Here is a 20,638-nt window from a genome sequence, read left to right on the forward strand (position 1 = left end):
CGGTCTTTGGCCAGGTGGTTTTCTCCACCGCATCTGTAGCATTTTATAATATCAGGCTGGAGCTTTGGTTAAGTGTCGCTAACCTCATTCACCGACCCTGCCACCTCAAGTTTTTGAAATTCTAGTTGTATTTCACATTTCCCTTCAATAAAAGATGCACCTTGCTAACCAGGAGGATGTTAGCTGCATGTTTGCTGGTAACCACCATTTACTGACTCTTTGCTTCTCCACCCTTTTGCCAGATCTCTTATGACTCTGCAAAACCAAGGTCCATATTTACTTCTTTGAGTAAGATAGCAGCCTAAGCTCAGCCACCACACTGCAACAAATTTTAAAGTAATAAAGTGTTACCATGAGTAACTGTAGCGTCATTTTTCTGCTATCCCTTACATTACTCTTTGTAGAAAAGGGTTTTGTTTATTGCAATACTCTGCTAAGAGCAAGTTTAAGTTAAGAAAAAAAAATGATAAAGGAATTCGAGAGAAGAGGAAGAAATAAAGAGACAAAGAGAGAGAGAGACCCAGAAAAAGTCTAACTGGGAAAGAGAGACGGAGACTGAGGGAGACATCAGAGTGCCAGAAAGAAATGGTGAGACACATAGAAGGGAATGAGAAAGACTGATAGAAAAAGTGAGGAAAAAGAGATTTAAACGATCTTTCTCTTTGGGGTTCAATGGGTGACATGTGCCTCTGCACCCCTGGGTGTCAAAGCCACAGATCTCTGCTGCTGCAGCTCACCCAGCACCCAAAACAAGAGAGAACTGCTGTGATTTGGCCCAAATTCTGTGTCTGACTGAGGAGCAGTTTCTCCCCGACTCACCACAAGAAAGACAGACGAAGAAGACGAGTGTGTGTTGATCAGTGTGTGGGTGGTTGTTCAGCTAGCAGACAGAATGAATTATAGAAGCATGCAGTGTTTTATTATTGGTGATAATAAACTGATAAAGCACTTTACTTAAATCACATCTGAAGCAAGAAAACATACTGTAGGGCTAAGACTAGTCCAAGTGTGTGTTCAGGCATGCTCTGTCAGTGTTTGTGTCTGGATGCCTACCTATGATCTGGATGATCTGTGCCAGCAGGACTCCATCAGTGACGTCCTGGCTCAGGTCCTTGATGAGACGCTGGCAGCCAGATTTGGCCAGGTAGTGATTGGCCCAGTCTGTGTAGATCTGTAGAGACAGAACAAACATCCTGTTAGCATTTCTGTGTGTGAGTGTTTTAAGTACACTGCTAAAAGTCAATGTTCTTTGAGAGATAAATAAAATAAAGATAAGGGCTGCTATCCAAAAGAAAATCATATTATTTAGTCCTAAGATATCTGTTTCATTCCATTCAATTCCATCCATCCTGCCGGTCAGCAGACTATACATCCATCTGGCCATCCCACCATCCATCTGACACATATCTCACCAGCAGCACTTCCTATTCCTCTTAGGGGATCCCAGTGTCCCAGGCCAGAAGGGATTTGTTCTCCGTCCAGTGAATTGGAAGGTGGTCTCATCACAAGACCACAAGCATTTGAACTCATTTAAGGCAGGTACTTCCCATCTGGTGGGAACATGCTCCCATTTTCTGATGGTAAACAGTGGCCTAGAATAGTCCTCAAATTTTAGCGCACAGTAAGTGAGTGACAAAAAATAATGAGCATTACTAAAAGATGAATTTCAGATATGTTAATGACTTAAATTTGATTAATAGTTTTATGATTTTCAAGATGCTCAACTCTTTGCTTCTCCCTCTGGCAGCTCAGAAAGTCCTTATTAACAGTCTGTCATATACAAGATCCAAATCTGAGCGTCTGGGAGATGCAGAGATTGACTTTATTGGGACATTAAAAAAAGAAAAATAAATGTCTTTCTCTTTCAACTGACAATTGTGTGCGTACCTACTTCCTGAAAAAGTTGGGCTTCTTGTGTCCCTTATGTCTGATAATAAAGTATCATTACAGGCAATGACTGGCTTGAAACAAATCAGTCATTTGCAATCCCTTCATGATGTTTTTTAAAAGATTTTCTTTCAGAGGATTTTGCTTTCTACCAAATGTTCACAGGCAGATCAAATCACTTCATCTTGATATGTTGAATCACTTCTAGGCAGCACAAAAGTAATGTCAAATCACAATGTATGAGGGAAAAGAAGAAAGCCTTTATAAGGTTCATTCAATATTTGCTTTGGTTTTGTGAAAACATGATTGTAGTTTACAGGCAGAATACTTACTTAAGCAAGAAAAGACAACAGAATGAGTCAGCACTGACTTTTGACTCACACAGGGCTCATACTCAAGCTTCCTAGGTGGAAGTTTGGAGTTTACTATGTCAAATACACAGTTTAATACTGGTATACACTTATGTAGAAGTGCATGTACAAAATTGACTCACTGACGTCCAGTTTGACAACAAACTTTAAACATTTTCAGAGTTCACTTTTAGTTTCTTTCACTGCATAAGTAACTCAGTAAAGACTAACAATCAAGCAAAGAGTTTCTCTAGAAAGTTTGTGTTGTTATGCTTTTACATTGTAATTTGTACTGGCTTAACCTCCTAGTACCCCATTTGTATGTATGAGGACATTACATTTTTGCTTTCCTACAACAATAATCTCTGCTACAAAAAAATTCAGATAATTGTTCAAAATGTTTATTGAAATTTAAATAATTTGCTTTTAATGTTGGAAGACTGCAATAAAACTTTAACATATTTTCATTGAAATTTTAGTGAATCTGTTTGAATATTTTCATGGAGATTTTGGGACATTTTTATATATCTTAGAGCTGACGTTGGAAGTTTGGGTAGAAATTTGCTTAGATTTTAGACAGTGTGCAGCCGAAACTGTCAAGGTATAAAAACTACAGAGGTCTGTTTATAAGAATTTTCAGTGTTATCAGGGAATTTGTGTGGATGTTCAGGGGAATTTTCATGAAATCCTGGGGAATGTGTTTGTCAATTTTCGGGAATATAAAATTACAATTTCAGGCAGAATTTGCCTGAAAATTTCTGGCAAGTTGCGTGTAATTTTGGGGGAAATTCTGGGGTATACTTAAAAGAAACGTTTAAGAAGATGTTTAGATAATTTGTTTAGGGAATTTGTGTGGATTTTAAAAATCCAAAACTTTAAGTTGGGCTTAACAAGTCATTTTGGTCCATCTGTGGACATTATTTTTGGTCAAAACTAATTACTGTTCAAAGACAAGTCTCAGCTTTTAAACTTATGAGGTCCCACTGATCCCAACTAAGTAAGACAAACAAAAAATGCATTCCAAACTATAAATCTCAGGTCTTAGGAGGTTAATCAAAGGGTACTAAGGGGTAAAGCACAAAGAACTTGCCGAGGATAGAAAAGTAAATGCAAAGAGAAAGAGAAATGTAAAAAGTGAAATCTTTGATTTCAATTCACTTATGCAGTGTAAAACAGTTTTACCCACTTTTTTCAGCTCAAATTGGTCAAAAAGAACACAAAAAACCCAGCTGGGCTTGCTAATGGGATACAAACAAACCAGAACAAGTGCAGAAAAGCTGGATTTTACTCCCTCAAAGGTTATTTTATCCTCACAGTCATCTCTAACCTTCCAGCACACTCATCTATCCCTGCAGGTCCTCTCTCTACTGCCATACACACCATCCTGCCTCTCGTCCTTCCCTGCAGCTCTACAGTGAAGTGCTAAATGTCCGGCCAGGGAGTGCTGTCCAAACACTCAGACTCCCCGCACATATTCACCTCTCAAACACCAATATTTCATCAAGCTCTGGCACTCAGAACTGTACACAGAGTCTCACTGTTTATGACCTCCTCCATGGGGCTTCTCAGTAAACACGGACATTAAATAGATGCTTGTGATGCAGACAATAGACAACATTTTTCAGGCCTGCTGGACTCTCAGTACAAGTTGCCAAAGACGTTTGCAGGAATAAGAGGCCACAAGTTTATTTTTTGAACACTTTCAGGAACTCAATTACAGACAAAACACTCAAAAAGAGAGTCAAAGCAACAGTGAAGTGATCTTAAATCTTAACTACTAAAACTTTTATTTTGAGTCCAGTCTTGATTGAGACTTTTGCTGTAACAGGATTCAGGTTTCTAAACCTGGAGGAGCAGCATGTTGGCTAATCTTTTGTATTGTCACCTAAACCTCTTAACGGCTGCTTTGTCTTCCATTAGAGCCCCTAAGCTGCTCGATAAGGAAAGCTTTGTCCGGCCTGTGACAGACTGATCTCGACAGCTGCTGCGGTTTCACTGGACTCTGATTGAGATGAAAGATGTGAATCACATTTGGCCTCCAAGAGCTCGGCCCCAAGCACAAATATACACTATAAAAAGTTTCCGACCTTGTGTAGGATGAAGTGCTGTACTTCCTCACAGAACAGCTCCAAAGAAGTTTGTATTTATAGCATCAACTTTCTTTGAAGAGCCAAACTTTCTAAATTTCCTTCCAGGCCTCTCTCACTAGGAGCCAGACAGCACCTGAGACAGTGAAGTACAGAAGAGATCCCGTTACCGCAACTGTGCCGAGGGTGTGTTTGATTCAAATTTCTACAGACAGCCATGAAGGAACATCTTGCCTCCTGCTAAGCCTGAATTGAGATTTTGGGGGTGGAAAAAAATCCTTACCAGCCTGTAAATGCTGCACTGCTGCATGAAACGTTTCCTGTTATCCCTGGTTTTGAAGGAAACTGTGATATAGGCCTGAGCAGCATGAAGGGTAGTGAATGCATTTAATCTCCACATACAAGTGTTGATGTATGGTGGACACACTCTGCCAGGATTGAGCTTCTCTACTTTACAGACTTTGGCTGACATAGGTCTGTTGGTCCAGCCTAAAACTATACTAACTTATTTGTTTGAAGCACCAATATTAACGGATGATATAGTCTGATTTGTATAGCCAAAGTATCATTCCAAATGTCCTCAGAAATGTTCATATCTGCCGGTATAACTGGCAATAACTCACTTTTTGAGCTAATATCTGCATCTATCAATCCAGTCCTATTATCTATCGATTCATCCGACCATTTACCAATCCAATCTAACCATCTATCAAGTCCATCCAAATATCCACCAATCCAGACCAACCACCTATTCATCCAACCATTAACCAACTCAATCCAACCATCTATCAATTCCATCCAAATGTCCACCAATCCAATCCAATCATCTATCAAGTCCATCCAACAATCCACCAATCCAATCCAACCATCTATGAAGTTCATCCAAATATCCACCAATCCAGTCCAACCACCTATCTATTCATCCAACCATTAACCAATCCAATCCAACCATCCATCAAGTCCATCCAACAATCCACCAATCTAACTGTCTAACTTGGTCTAACCTATTTATCTAACAGACACCCTTCTCCCCAGAAACACTTTCCAACTTCTTCTTGGGGAGTTAGGCAACCTTGGTGTGCTGACCCCTGGTTGCGTAGACTGTCTGTGGACATGTGGAACATTACCTACCTGGCATTGAAGGAACCAGAGTTAGTGCACAAGGTGGAGGGATACTGACTAAATACAGATGGGCTCACCTCCATGCACAGTTCTGGCTCTGGAACCAAACTCCCGCAGAGGGAGTGAACTCTCTCCTTTTCAGGAGTTGCCCAGGGTGAGATGCACAATGTGGGTGTGGGAATGTACACAAGTCCTCAGCTGAGCACTGCTGTGTTGAACTTCTCTCAAGAGAAGGGCAGGGTGGCCCCCTTGGGTAAGGCTCTGACTGTTGTATGTAATGGAGATATTACCTCTGTAGGACTCCGTAAAAAACAGTACAGGTCTGGGACTGTATTTAAGTCACTAAAAGCAGCATTTCAACACACATGTGGCAACCCAGACCTTCTTCTCTAAAGTGCAGTGCAGTAAGAAGCCTTTCTTGTCCACCAGGGGCGGTTCCATGATCCATGATCAGTCTTATAAGTCCATGCTGTCCAGATGTAAAGGTCATATTAAAATGGTTTTTATTTGTTTGTAATGATCATTTACTCACTGATGGAACATAAAACTCCACATCAAGGTTCTTTGAAGCTAAATGATCTATCCATGGAACAAGCTTCTCTCTCACCAAAGAATTCCCTCATAAAACACTCAAATCTTTCTTGATGAAATAATCTGTTTTCCCCTCATTTTCGCTTCACTCACTGCTCCCAATTAAAGCAAATCTTTTCCCGCTCTTTTTATTCTTGGAAGTCAGACGTATGCTGCTTTAAAAAAGGCCGCGTCTCTGAAGTTTGTATCTGTTGTGGTTTACTTCAGAGTTCCTCCATGATGAGAAGTTGTAAAGCACTAACTTTGAAAAAATGAAAGCCAGCGTAGTGAAAATACCAACACAGGCGAGCACAAAAAAAAAATGCTTGAAAACAGAGGCACACACATGCCTCTCTTACACAGTCACACAGAAAAATGCACACCGCAAATCCAAACCACATCCCATCAGGGGGCAAGTAAACAAACGCTGGAACAGGGGAATGAAGAACGAGTGTGAGAAAGAGAGAAATTAAAAGTGTGTGCTGTTCCTGTCGACAACTGCAGTCACATCCGGATGAGGAATTTACCCCAAAGCTTGACCACAAGCTGCAGGACGATTAAGTTCATCTGAGACCTGGGACATTGTTCTAGCAGCCTCTTTCCACTGCCATACATCTGTCTCCTTCTCTCCCCTCTTTACCGTTAAAGGAGGCGAGGATGGAGGATTAACGCTTCTGCAGGGAGATAAAGCGTCAGAGTGAAGACTCTCCTGTCAGCACAGTCAAGCCTCCATCCATCTGAATTTAGCTCAAGTGCTGCAGATGCACACAAATTTACAGTTTCTTTGCATTCACCATGTTGTGAATATTAGAAGTAAGGTGCACTGATACAAACAGCTGCTAGATTTCAAAAATCCTTGCAGAATGAAAAGGATGCTACAAGATTACATAATTTGAAAGACAGTTTAATTTAAGGCTGCTTGATTTTGGCATGAATTGTAACCACAATTCTTTTGATTGACATGGAGATTACGATTAGATATACCACTTTGTGAATTTCAAAAGATTAAATATTTGTCGTGTTGCCTCAAGAGGCAGCCACAACCATGTCAGACATTGCCTTTTTTTGCTTTTGTTGTTTATTGCTTCAAATGAGTTCTGATAAGTTTCCACTGAGCGCCCCCTGGTGGGGCCCTCACAGACTTTAGCAAGAAAACCTGTGGGCCATTGCCGGTCTGTATTATACTGTCCCTGTGGTAAGCTGATGTGAAGCTTTAGTTAACAACCTATAAGTACGTTTGTTTTCTAGGTAAAAGCACTATTTATCCATGTCATATGTTTGTGAAAATCTACAAAATCAATAAGAAACATTCAGACAGAGTCTGGCTGCAGCTCTCAGGCACCACCACTGTGAAATGCCACCTCTGTCAGGATGCAAGGGTCCTAATTTGCCATTTAAACATATTTCGTATTCTTAAAAATTCAGCGTTATTCATAAACATCCAGATTAAATTATCTAGAGACCCATTTTAGAAGATTAATGTTGGCTTGCTTTAGCTTTGTTAGCTGTAGCTAAAGCTAATGTAGCTATGCTAGCTGTGTAACATATTGCATAGGCAGATGTAGCTACATTAGCCTTAGCAATGTGAGTTTTAGCAAATGAAGATAATGCTATTGTAGCTACTTTAGCTACATAGGTAACATAGCTAACCTAGCTAAGTTATCTTTAATAAAGGTAGCATAAGCTAACATAACTAATGTTAATTACCTTGCTTTAGCTATGTGAGCAACACAATTATACATGTATAAAATGTGTGTTTAGGAGATATGCAGAAAGGTGTACAGTCTTCATCTACATCACCTAGGTAGCTTATGTAGCTTGGACAGCAAACATAGTATATATAGATTTGTTGACTTTAGCTGTAACTAATCTAGCTACGTAGCTATTTTATATGAACAAATATGTTCCTTTTTAAGATTTGTAAAGCTGTAAAATGTGTTCAGTCTTCAACTTTTTTACCTACATAGCTAATGTAGCTTGGGTAACTTACAAAGATAATGCAGCTTACATAGTTTACTCAGCTTACATAGCATTGTTAGCTTAGCTTTGATAAATACAAAGCCATTTAATGTGAAAAATTGTAGGTTTATGAGATTTGCTAACATATCTAATGTAACTTTGTTAGCTTAAGCTTTTCCTAGGTAGCTACGTAGCTATTTTATTTGAAAAATACAGAGTTTTTGTGACGTGCAAATCTGTTAAAGGTGCACAGTCTTCAGCTACATTACCTGCATTGCTTGTGGTATTTGGGTAACTAATGTAGCTTATGTAACTTTGTTAGTCTAGCTCTGACTACATGAGTTATGTAGCTTGTTTATGTTAAACAATATGGGTTTTTGAGATTTACAAAACTATAAAAGTTGTCCAGTCTTCAGCTACATTACCCAAGTAGCTTCATAACTTGCATAGCTCATGTAGCTTATATAGCTTATGTAGCTTTGTTAGCTTTAGCCTTGATTACATTAACTAAGTAGCTATTTTATGTGAAAAAATGTTTTAAGATATACAAAACTGTAAAAGGTGTACAGTCTTCAACTATGTTAGCTATGTAGCTTATGTGGCTTCTTTAGCTTTAGCCTTAGCTACATTAGCTGCATTAGAGTTTTCGTGGAGGACAAGCTTTTTTCCCCATCAGTAGATTGTTTACTAAGCTTTATAAAAGTCTGTAATCAGGTTTTTGCAGGTCAGGTTCTTGACTTTTACCTTTTGGTATCCTAACCCTAACCCTAACACTAACAGGAAATCTACTCTGATTTTATTTTGGAAGTTTTAGCATGTTTTTCTATCCTGACAGGGAGGGCATCTCACAATAGTGGTCTTGGAATTGCAGTCTGCAGCCAGACTGTCTTGAAGAGCTCTGTAGACTTGTTATTCTGTGTTTTGTTATTAAGTTAGGCTCACCATGCTTTTACATGTTGCTGTGTATCTGTGTCTATCTTTTAGCATTTTGGAAGTTACTGCAACAGGAGTAGCTGTGTGAGATCTAAAGTGCTACTGTTGTTATCAGAATAAACAGCATGCTGGTCCCAGAAGTGAAACTTTATGCCTGGTTCATCACACAACGCAAGCGAGAGTATACAATTGCTACACATGGAAGCACAGTGAATGTTTCAGGGAAAACAATAAAGCCTTGAATCACGTCCTTCACACTTGTGCACACAGAAAGTACAATGTGAAAGGAGGAGATAGGGGTAAATCTATTGTACCTATTGGAAGGTGCAATACCCGGCGGGTGAATTCAATTTGTGTGAATGTGTGTCTAAAACCGTCAGCTGCCTCTGCATCTGCTGCAGCTCCTGGAGGGAGACGGTTCCAATAAAAACAAATCGTCTGGGTGAGATGGTATCTATGAAGGTCAAACTGTATTTGCTTTTGATTTGCAGAGTTTGTTTGATGCTGCATGGAGTAGTGAAAGAGAAGCGTTTACCACAGCAAGACAATTCAGCTTCACATACACACTGACAGGAAGGTAAACTAAAGAGACTGTAAAACCCTGCTCTGTGTAAATAGTATATTCTGTCTGCCAGCACTGTTTAAAGCCTCTGTAAATGCATCTGAAATGGATCAAACAACCAATACAGAGATAGTAACTAATCAAATTGGACTCTGGCTCAGACTCCAACAAGTCTTATCCAGTTGTAAAAGTATCAAACATCAATGTGACTTTTTAAACAGAAGCCTCAGGATGAAATGAAAGAGCTGAGCGAGCTGCAGTGAGACGGGTTGCTAAGCAGTCTGGACATCTGATAAATCTTTGTAGGGTGCTCCATCAAGGTAAGATAGCTCAAGGGCTTACAAATCTGCTTATTTGACAGTCTCAGTAATACCTACGAACACAGCAGGGTTTATGATTACAAACAAACAGAAAAGTTTCTTCAAAAGTCTTCTAAAGCTGCAGATTTCTGTTTTGTTATGCAGCAGCAGGTGAATATGCTAATTTCATCAGACTTTAAAGATATTCAGCACTTATTCTGAAAAGCAAGGGCTGCAGGAAGGTGCTCATTCTGAAGAGGCCTGACTTTGTGACAGCTAATAATAATGCTGAGTCACATTGTGTTTGCGTCAGTTTAAAATGCAAAGACTGGAACAGCGAGTGCTCTGCAAATTTAATTTTAAGGTTAAAGTCCTAAAACACTGGGCTGTGGTTCAAATCCCAATCATGAGCTGTTTGCCCCCTTACTCTCTCTCCTCATATCTCCTGTTTCTCTTTAGCTGTCCTATCAAAATAAAGCCAAAACCCCCAAAGGATAAGCTAAAATGATTTCTAGATTATTTCTTTGTTGTAACAATGCCTCTTGGCAATATATCTTATACCAATGGAAGCCTGTTCATTTCCCATTTAAATACCTGTGCCACTTTTGTAAGGAACATGTATTTGTGGGATGAGCAGCAGAGCTGAGTATGTGGGTTGCGCCTATGAAAAATTAGTCAAATCTCCTCCACCAATGCCAAACAGCTTATTCTGCCATTACCCTTCACTGTTGGGCCCGTTTGTGCTGGTGTTGGCAGCATGTACACTGGAACCTGAATATGTGGAGGATTTTAAGCTCAACGATGAGTCCAGATTCTGCCATAGGCAGTTGAATCTCAAAGTATTCAGAAGAAGCAGAGAATGCTATGCCGATAGCTGCACCGATACAGTAACATCTTTGGTGGAGGTAGAGTGTCGTCTTTTTTACTGGAAAAATGAGGCTTGTCATCAGTGGAGGCAATCTCAATGCAAAAAGATATCTAAATGAGATTCTGCAATCAGCGGCAATCCCATGTCTCCACAGTCTGGGACCAAACTCTATCTTGACAACGCTCTTTCCACAGAGCGGGGTTTATCAGAGACTATCTCCAGAGTTTGGGAGTGGAGAGGATGGAATGGCCTGCCAGCAGTCCTGACCTCAACCCCATTGGACACTTATGGTATCAGCTGGTGCTTGCTGTTTGTGCCAGAGTGACCAACATGACCACATTGGCTGGGTTGTGACAAATGTTGGTTGAAGAATGGGATGCCATCCCACAGCAGTGCGTGACAAGGCTGGTGACCAAAATGAGGAGGAGGTGCCAGGCTGTTGGGACCATGTATAGTTTGTCTGAATGCTACTGAGGCTCCTGCTGTTAAATGGAAAAATAGTTAAATTGCCAATATGCCTTGTTTCACACAACACCAAACGAATATCAATGGCAGAATAAGCTGTTTGGCAGTAGAAATTTTTTCATGGGTGCAACCCACATGTTCCTCACAAATGTGGCACCATTAAAAAGGGAAATAAACAGGCTTTCTAATGGTATAAGATTTCATTGCCAAGAGGCATTGGTACAGAGAAGAAATAACCTACCGAACACAAATTTTCCTTACTTTTTGTGCTAAGCTTAGAAACTTTTGAACCTAGGTCATTCATTCACATTCCTTCATCAGCTGTTCAAACAGGGATGTGCATGGTTGAAGCACTTGGGTTAATTGTTAATTATTATCACTGTCACTAGTTAGCACCAGAATTAATAGTTGGTTCAAAATATGAAAATGTTTCTTGAACACTTGAAGTGTGACACGACTAGCCCCCACTAGTCAGGGCTGTAGCTGCAAGTCAGTTCAATGGACCGTTGTTTTTGGCTCTACTTCCTGGATGTAAACAAACACTGGACATATTGCATTCTATACAAGTGGTTCAGCCATGAAAATTGACATTAAAAAAATTAAGTAGACTGTGTCTGTTTTAACTAGCAGATCAACTGGAGCACAGTCATAACTGCAAGGTGGAGTGAAGGCTGGCAGAGCTAGCACTGCTAACATTAGCCACACTCTGCAAACCAGTTTGACACTGTTTACCAACTGACAATTTTACATAAAAGATCCTGAATTTCGACTGCTTTTGGAGTGTCGTTTTACACTGAAACTAGTCCAGTAGTTTGCATGTAAATTTGCTTTCAAGCAACAAAGACACTGCATTATAGGTCCCACTGATATGTAGCTTGCGGTCTGTTTTGGGGCCTCTGAGCAGTTCTGTAGATCTTTTTGCACCATTGGTTTTTACTATCCAAAGCATACACTTCTGCTAGCTATACAAGTGTCATTGGGCTATCTGCTTGCATTGATAGTTGTGAAGTACAGACCAACATCCCACAAGTTTCTCCACCCACCTCTACCAGTAACTTCCCGTCTTTCATTCAAGAGCATTTTCAGTCAAACCAGTGCTTCAGAAGTTTTAATTACTTAACTTTATACCACATTTTTCTTTACATGCATGATAAGAAAAGCAGTTAAAAATTGGCGCTAACATTGCCAGCTAAGTCTGCATAGTTTTATCTCTAAGCCAGCTGTTTGCCATGACAAAGCCACGTGCAGAACATAATCAATAGGGTTAATTTTCAATAAAATGAGGCCATGTGCAATGTCTGTGTGCATCTTATATCTTTCTATGGCTGTCATCTGGGCACATCCCTACATCAAATATATAAGAATAAACTTTAAGAGACTTTGGAAGAACAAACAAGGTATCTTACATCTCATCCAAACTTCAACTAAAGTAAGAAAAATAAAATTATATATCTTTGATGCTCAAACTGCAAAGTCCAAGGTTCAAATCTGACCTGGGACCTCTGCCACCTTTTAACCTTCAACCATCTCCTCTATCTGAGCTTTCGGACTGCACACAAACATCAAAGAAGAAATTTTCAAGAAGCCACGCAGCCTCCTGTCTCTGCATGAGCGCCGACTCACTGATCCGCTCACTTCATGACTCCTGGTCGGCGCTCAGAGTTCAGCCTGGCAGCCCTCCTGCACTCGTTAGCCTCTCCTCTCTGAATCCCAGAGCCGTTGCTGCTGTGACAGAGCCGAAACATCAGCAATAATGCCACCTTTAGTGGTGCTGACTGAGAGCACTGACATCACAGGGACACACATGCTGAAGCAAACAACACACAAACAAAACATCTAGAACAAAATCCCCAGCTACTCATACAAAAGCAAACATTGAACCCCCCCTCATGCCCACCCTCCTTCTTATTCGTCTCTTTCGGCAGGCAGCATCAATCAGCAGAAGTCCTCTCTCTCTGTAGTGATGTTATCCTCCCTCATGAAGTATCTTCCTCTTCTTCCTGTCTTCTCTTCTTCTCCACCTGCTCTGCAGATCCCTCCTCTCAGCGTCACAGATCCCAAAACGGTGCCAACAAAACAGCCAGCTCTCACCCCAGAGCGGATAAACTGCCTTCAACAGTCCTGATCACAATGCAGTGACTACAGCTACGCAGGTATTATTGGCAGAAGCTGCAGTGGAGCCGTTCGTCCTCCGGGGGGAGCCGGGTAAAAGGAGAAAGATGGAGATGGGGCAGAGAGCAAGTCAAAGTGTATTTACTCTCATTGAATGGCTGTTAATGCACAGGCTCTTTAATCAGGGCATTATTCCAACACTGTAGAATAAATTCACCACTTAATTGTATGTAAGAGCTTTGAGCATATATACAATCACTTGGAGGACATTTAGCTGTGTAATGCTGTTTGAAACAGACTGGCAGGCAGAGACATCTCCACTGTGGCTAAGCTGGCTCACGAACCTCCACTTGGCACCGGCGCCGCTCCCGCATGGCTCCTAAATGTAATTAAACACAACATAAAGCTGCATTAACTAAACAAGTGATGAGCCAATAGAATCAATGTGATGGAGCTCCGTCCATGATTCTCTGACTCGTCTCTGTCTGCGGGTGAAACCTGGAGTGATGAGAACAGGATAAGACGTCAGCATCACTGTCAGAGGTAAGTTTACGGCACAGCGTGGGTAAAAACACTCTCTGAAATAGAAACTCAACAGAAAGCTCAAACTGACTGCCGCTCTTCAAGTTCTCTCTGGAAACCAAAGAGGTCTAAAACTTATGTTATGTCACCCAAAATGAAAGCTATTCCTGTATGCTATGAGAAGATACTAATGCCAATAATCGATCCATGCACATCTCCTTTAAATAAAACTTCATTTTATATATTTTATGTCTCTTCAACCATGCTAAAACCTTTGAGATCAGAAATCTCTTGTTCAAGAATGGCAGCAATACACAGTTTCAACATCCAGTACACTCAGGCTGATACAGTACACAAAAAATGACAACCACAATGACAAATTGTCAATCAAAACAGTAGCATTCAGACAGGTTGTATTCAAGACCTTTCACTAAGGATTTAAAAACATTTACAGTCACCACGTTTTGCAGTTTGAAATCAGGTTGCAGATTTTTCCAAGCCAAAGAAAAAAACCTAAAAGTCTTCTTTCCCAAGTCAGTTTCTATTTTCAGAACAACAAATTGAACAAAGTCAAACAAACGCAGATTGTGCAATTTGTCCTTCAAGAATGAAAGAGAGCAACTGGCTAGGTTCCATGGCAGTCACAAGGCATATCTATCTTGCAGAGATTGAATCTGAAACATTTGTGCCCGGTTTGGGAATATGTGGACCAAACAGGGTCAGGAGAAAGAGGCTGTTGCTACAGACGGGGTTCAGCTGGACTGCAAGCTTGTAAACAATGGCGGCAAGTGAAGGTCAGATGCAGCCATCGCTGCAGCTTTATCAGAACATGACCAGTGATAATTTCGTCGACTAAAACTATGACTAAAACTATTCATCGACAGCCTTTTTTCCATGACAAAAACTAGACTAACAAAAATGGATCTGTGATGACTACAACTGACAAAAAGTAAGTTTAGTTTTTGTCAAAATGACAAAAACTAGACTAAAATGTCAAGTAGTTTTTGCCAGACATTCAATATCCGTGATATTTCTCCACTCTGGGTAAATCTGTAAAAAACAATCCATCTGTATCTATTCTGCCTCTCAGCTGTAGAAAGCAGGGACCCCAAGTTTGGCAGCATGCAGAGAACACACTATCATGATTTTGTACCAGATTTAGGCAAGAGAATAAATGCTTGGACTAAAAGCAAAGACTAAAATGTGAGGACTTTTAATGGACTAAAACTAGACTAAAATGTTTTGAGTTTTCGTTGACTAAAACTAGACTACACTAAAAAGGGTAGAAAGTGGCAAAAACTAAAATACATTCATTTAAAGACTAAAACTAAGACTAAAATGAAAATAGCTACCAAAATTAACACTGAACTGGAGAACATTTCTTTATTTAAAGAAGAGCTAAAATGAAAACTTTTTTGGTGGAAAAGATGTTTTTTCTTCTCCTGACCAGGAGTCAGAGGCAGACTCTACCATTAGGCAAAGTTAAACAATCACCCTCGGACTACTTGGGTCCCATGAAGATATAATTAACTTAACCCTTTCTCCTGCACCAGCCAGTATTCTAAGCCTGTATTTTAAGAGCTTAACACACTCATTAAAAGTGCCAAATATGAAGGAAACTTGGTCATGTTACAGACTGTTAGAAAGAGTCCAGCAGTCATGGCTCACAGATACACAGAAACAGAAACTAGCCCTTTAGTGTGAGGAAAACCCAGCGAAAATAAAAACTCACAGCGTGTTTTGCCTGCCTTCTCTGTCATACTGTAGTCCCAAAAAAAAGGGTTTAACAAACAAAACTAATAACTTTATTTAGTCCTCAAAACGTTGCTAACTTGAAAAGTCATTGATAAAAGATAAAAATCACTGCTTATCTCTGATGTGACATGTTATGTATTTGGTTCTCTGTTTGTAATGCCTGACAGGGGCGACGTGTTTAAGAAAGTTCACCAAACAACTAAACCAAACAAGTGCAGCCACGTGATCCTGCACAACAACTTGATTTACAGAGGAAACTTGATAAGAAAGTTTCTGTGCAGTGTCAGCCAGCAGGACAGGAAGAGAGAGGCCGAGCAAGCGGACACTGCCTACTTATTAAATGATCACAGATGGTACCAAATGTTTGATGCCCAGTTAAAGTTCATATTTGGTCTACGCTTTATGTACATTTAGAGAGGAAGAGACAAAAGATGCCCCCCACTAATGACATGGCCCTACACACTGTGTGTAGTCTGCGTATAGGTAGGGGTGGGCCTGGAATTACCCCTCTACTGTTAACTTGATATGTTAAGCAGAATGTTTTTATTTAACTTTTTTGTTGCACATTATACATTGTATTTCTTACATCATATTTGTTTTAATAAAGATTTATGTATATTTGTTTTTTTTTTTGTTTGTTTGTGTGTTTGTTTCCTAGATCTTCGGTGGTCATCCTAGGGCACTTGTTGCCAAAGTGGGGGTTGGGACCCTTGGTGGCGTTGTGAGACACTGGGGTTGGGTGGGGGGGTCACAGGATGCTTTCAAAAAAATCAGACAAATTTAAAATGATTTAAAGTGGGGTATTATTTCCGTTATAGTAAAAATTTATCTTTGAAATAAGCTAAATTTAAAATAGGACTATAGTTGAGTGAAATTTGAGCTTGAAAGTAATGTATACAAAAAACTCCTTTACTGTTATTTTGGCGGTTATGGGCTGAACCAGCCAGCCACTATGCTGATTACACATGTTTTGGACAGATTATCAAAGGTCTTGAGATAAAGTTGTTACAAATAACATGTTTATTCTTTCATAAAATGCCACGCTCCATTATAAGCCACACATGTAATATGTGTTATAAGGAAATCAGTTGAAATTTATGTCAAATTCTGTTTTTGAAGAATGAACTTTTGACTTATAGGATAAATAAAAACAGTCTTTTAGTGGCTTTTTTCAGGCAGTAAGGGACTTCACTAATTAAGTTGAATAAGATGATAAAAATGTCATCCTAGAGTGGTGAAATCCCACTTTATGATCTTGTGGTATTTTGTAAATTAGCACTAAGAAGCCAGTAGAGGAAGAATGTGATAATTAGGTCACTGAGGCTGCTGGGACTTTTCTAAAAGTGAAGCTGAGCAGCTGTGAGTCCTTCCTCGACAGTTTAAAGTGTGAATCAATTTTCCTAAGGTCAGTAAAAAAGACGAGTCTCATCATGAACATCTGTTGCTTTCAGCGTGTCCTCGGAAGAAAAGATGCAAATGAAAGATAACAGACGGACACAACTGTCAGTGTCCAGCCACAGAGGCACCTGGAAGCCATTCCAACCATAGAAAATTTGTCTTCCTTTTCCCGGGATGAGTCTGATGCGTCTTTATCCACTATGAAACAATCATGATCTTGTCCTGGAAGGAGAATGAAGAGGGCTTCCTTCAAACCCCCTCCCCTAATCCAGAGGTAATAGCAGCAGGCAGCTTTCCAACATGGCTTCAGTCCAACCAAGCAAACACCCAAATGGGAAGTTTACACAGACAATAAACAAATCATAACTGAAAGTTTCCTTCCCTGTGGCCTGGCTCTTGTGAGGAAGGATCAAAATAATAACCTCGTTTACGTGACAACATTCTCCACAAATGGACTCCAGCGTAGGGGATGTAGAGCGGAAGCACGATTGAGCACGTTTGTTTCTGTGCCAACTGTCAACGGTCAGAGGATTCGGGGGTTAGAGGAGATCAGCCCAGTTGTACTTACACCAGGGATGAAGCAGCTTTACACACAGAGATAAAACACCGATCACATGCAACAACGGATGTCAAAGAGAAGAAAGACGTTATTAGAATAATCAATCTATGACTAAAAATGGGGCTTAAGAAAACAGTTTACTTCTGCCAAATCAAATCTGCTTCGACTCCTGAGCCAAAGTCTTAGTCAACATTTCCTGAAAGACGACTGAGTCTGCATCACTGTTTGTGTTTTTCTGAGGAAAACTGATTAAGCATGTATGATGCGTTCAAGGTCGTGTTGCATATTCAGCCAGCTGCATATATTTAAATCATTAATACATCATTGAGCGGATCTTTCCAAGGAGCTGGAAAGTCAGGTACCGGCTCAGTGAGCTCAGGCTGTTCAGACACAGGCTTCAAGTAATGCATTGAAATTCGTACAAGTGTTTGTGGATAATCTGTACCCATATGTAGCAGTGCTGGATTTTCAGAGCTGCTGCTGTGGCTGCCAATCATGAAAAACATGGGATAAAGAGGAAATTGATAAAATGTCATTTGAAGAGGCAATAGAGCGCCATTAATGGGTCCAATAACTCAAGTGTTTTACCAGGACTTGTGATTTTAGGGCAAAACATTTCCAGAAAAGTCCTCCCAAACTAAAGGCCTTATAACAAAATACGCTTGACTTTGAAATATTTCTCTTGCAATGTTAAGGAAACAGACTCCATAGGTGCCTGAAAACAGATTGTGTACATTTATTTGAAAAATGATACGTGATTATTTTGGGTCAGAATCAGACCTGGAAGTCCTCCTTCAACTGACCTAAGCAGGTACCCTGAAACTAACTCAAAGGGTATCTTACAACAGATCAAACTGTTGGATGGATAATTATCAGTGACCTTCTGAACCAGACCCTGAAATGTGCCTCCAACCGACTCTTAAAGGTACCCTGAACTCACTCAAAAGTGGTACCTTTGACAGTTGGTAATTGTTTGTTTTAAAATATAGCTAATCTTATGCAGAATCCATTATGAAACCCCAAAACAAATCTTCAATACACTGTAAAGTTTATTTTTAAATTACAGTTAGTTTATTTAAAAGACAAATAAGTTTAAAGGTTTACTTTGAAACAGACACAAAAAGTAAAAATCAAATGGGTGTCTAAGAATAGAAAATAAAATGCCCCTTTAATTGGACTGTAAAGGGTACCTCAAAACAAACAGTTACATTTAAGTTGGAAAAGACAAACATGCTTAAAGGAATGCATTGTAACAAATACTTAAAGTAATCTGGACAAAAAGACCTCGAATTAGATGAGGAATTGTACCTTAAAACAGCCGGTTAAGGGTACCTCAAAACAGACAGTTACAGTTAATTTAAAAATGACAAATAAGGGCTTCACTTGAAATAAACACATGGAAAGAACTTAAACAGGAGCCTTGAAACACATAGTAAAATGTACCTGAAATCAGACTGTTACAGGTACCTCAAAACAGACAGCTACAGTTAATTTTGAAAAGAGGAATACATTTAAAGGTTAACTTTAAAACCAACATCAAACAAACAATGGAAAATAGGCAAAAAGGTATCTTATAATTCTGCAAGGTAAGTTAAATCAGACTCTTATAGGTACCTCAAAACAACCATTTAACTTGGAAACAAATTGCCTAAGCTAAATTGTTATATCTCAGATGAGTACCTTAAAATAGAAAATGCAAAACTGTAATTCAGACTGTTAAAGGTACCATAGAACAGATGGTAGCAGTTAATTTGGAAAAGCGGAAGGATTAAAAGGGTGATCTTTACAAAATATATAAAGAGAACAATTGAAGAAGTCAGAAAAGGTACCTTAAAATACTACAAGGTAACATAAATCATAGGTACCTCAAAATAAATTGAATCAGTTAACTTGGAAGCAAATTCAAAGGTTTATCTTGAAATATGATGCCTTTGCTTCATTGTTAAATCTCAGATGGGTACCTTAAAATAGAAAGTAAAGCAACCATAAATCAGTCTGTTATAGGTACCTTAAAACAGATGGTAGCGGTTAATTTAGAAAAGATGATAAGTGTTAAGGGGACATTCAAAGAGTGTCTAAGATACATCAAAAGAAAGTCAAATGAGTACCCTTAACACGATAATAAAAAGTAATTCAAATCCAAATCTTCAAGGTACCTAAAAACAGACAATTAATGTCACTTGGGAAAAAAAACTAAACAGTTAAAAAAAAAAAACACACTGAAACTCACTATTATGGGTAAAACAACTGCTAAAGGTTACCTAAAAATATGTTTTGAAAGGTAACTTAAATCAGACTCTCAAAGGTACCTTAAAACAGACAGGAAAAGTTAAGTTGAAAAAGATAAAACCGTTGAGTTACTCTGTACTGACACAGAAAGCTACGCTAGAATGAGCTCAGAATGGTCGGCTAAAATAATAGCAAATCGACCTACAGACTACAGAAGGTACCTCAAAACAGACACTGACAGTAACTGGACAAAGAGACACGAACTCAAAGGATGTCTTGAAACTAACACTGAAATTCAATCGTAACAAACCTCAGAAAGGTTCCTTAAAATAAACAGAGAAAGGATAAAAGGTACTGAATGAGAATCACAAGGGTTCCTTAACACAGATGCCACCAAATACAGAGGAACAGACAGTTGAGGACAAACAGCAGCCTTGTAAAGGTACAAAGAAGTGCCTGAAAACCTTAAAACATATCCAGAAGACACATTGAAACAAAGATGGAAGATGGGTATAAAGACTATAAAAGCTAAACAGACTTTTTCTTATTTACAATGTTTGACATAAGTCAACAAGTTTTCCTTGGCAATTGCTAAACTGCTGTGTGAGAGTAGTCGCAGGCAATGGAGCTGCACAAAAAGTTACACACTTTTTTTCTTTAAATGTCCTAAACTTTACTGGAAAATCCAAACCCACTCTGTCAAACTTCCAGGCTGGCACTGACCAAACGGCTCCACTTACATCAGCAGATAACAGGAGAGGAGCTCAGGCCGCTTAAAACTGAAACATTCAGTCATCATTTTCTCATGCCAAGATCTGCCAAGCCACTTTATCATTTCAGGGGAAATCATAAGCAGAAAACGACATAATTGCATGGCTGGGAGAAGTTTGGACACACAGTCTATGTTGGATGCAATCGCACACGTCAGTCAGAGCCGATCGCTTGTTGCTCAGCGGGAACG

General features: G+C 39.5%; 1 protein-coding gene across 4 annotated transcripts in view; it reads right to left on the reverse strand.

The window, feature by feature from the left end:
* nav3 (neuron navigator 3) overlaps nucleotides 1-20,638 on the reverse strand; it is a 340,033-nt gene that overhangs the window by 226,847 nt on the left and 92,548 nt on the right. For all 4 annotated transcript variants that reach the window (XM_041780603.1, XM_041780602.1, XM_041780601.1 and 1 more), the window contains exon 2: nucleotides 1,054-1,171. In XM_041780603.1, the coding sequence (XP_041636537.1) occupies nucleotides 1,054-1,171 (118 nt within the window). The remainder of the gene's footprint in view (nucleotides 1-1,053; nucleotides 1,172-20,638) is intronic.

This window comes from Cheilinus undulatus, linkage group 23, assembly GCF_018320785.1.
Source record: "Cheilinus undulatus linkage group 23, ASM1832078v1, whole genome shotgun sequence".
NCBI lineage: Eukaryota > Metazoa > Chordata > Actinopteri > Labriformes > Labridae > Cheilinus > Cheilinus undulatus.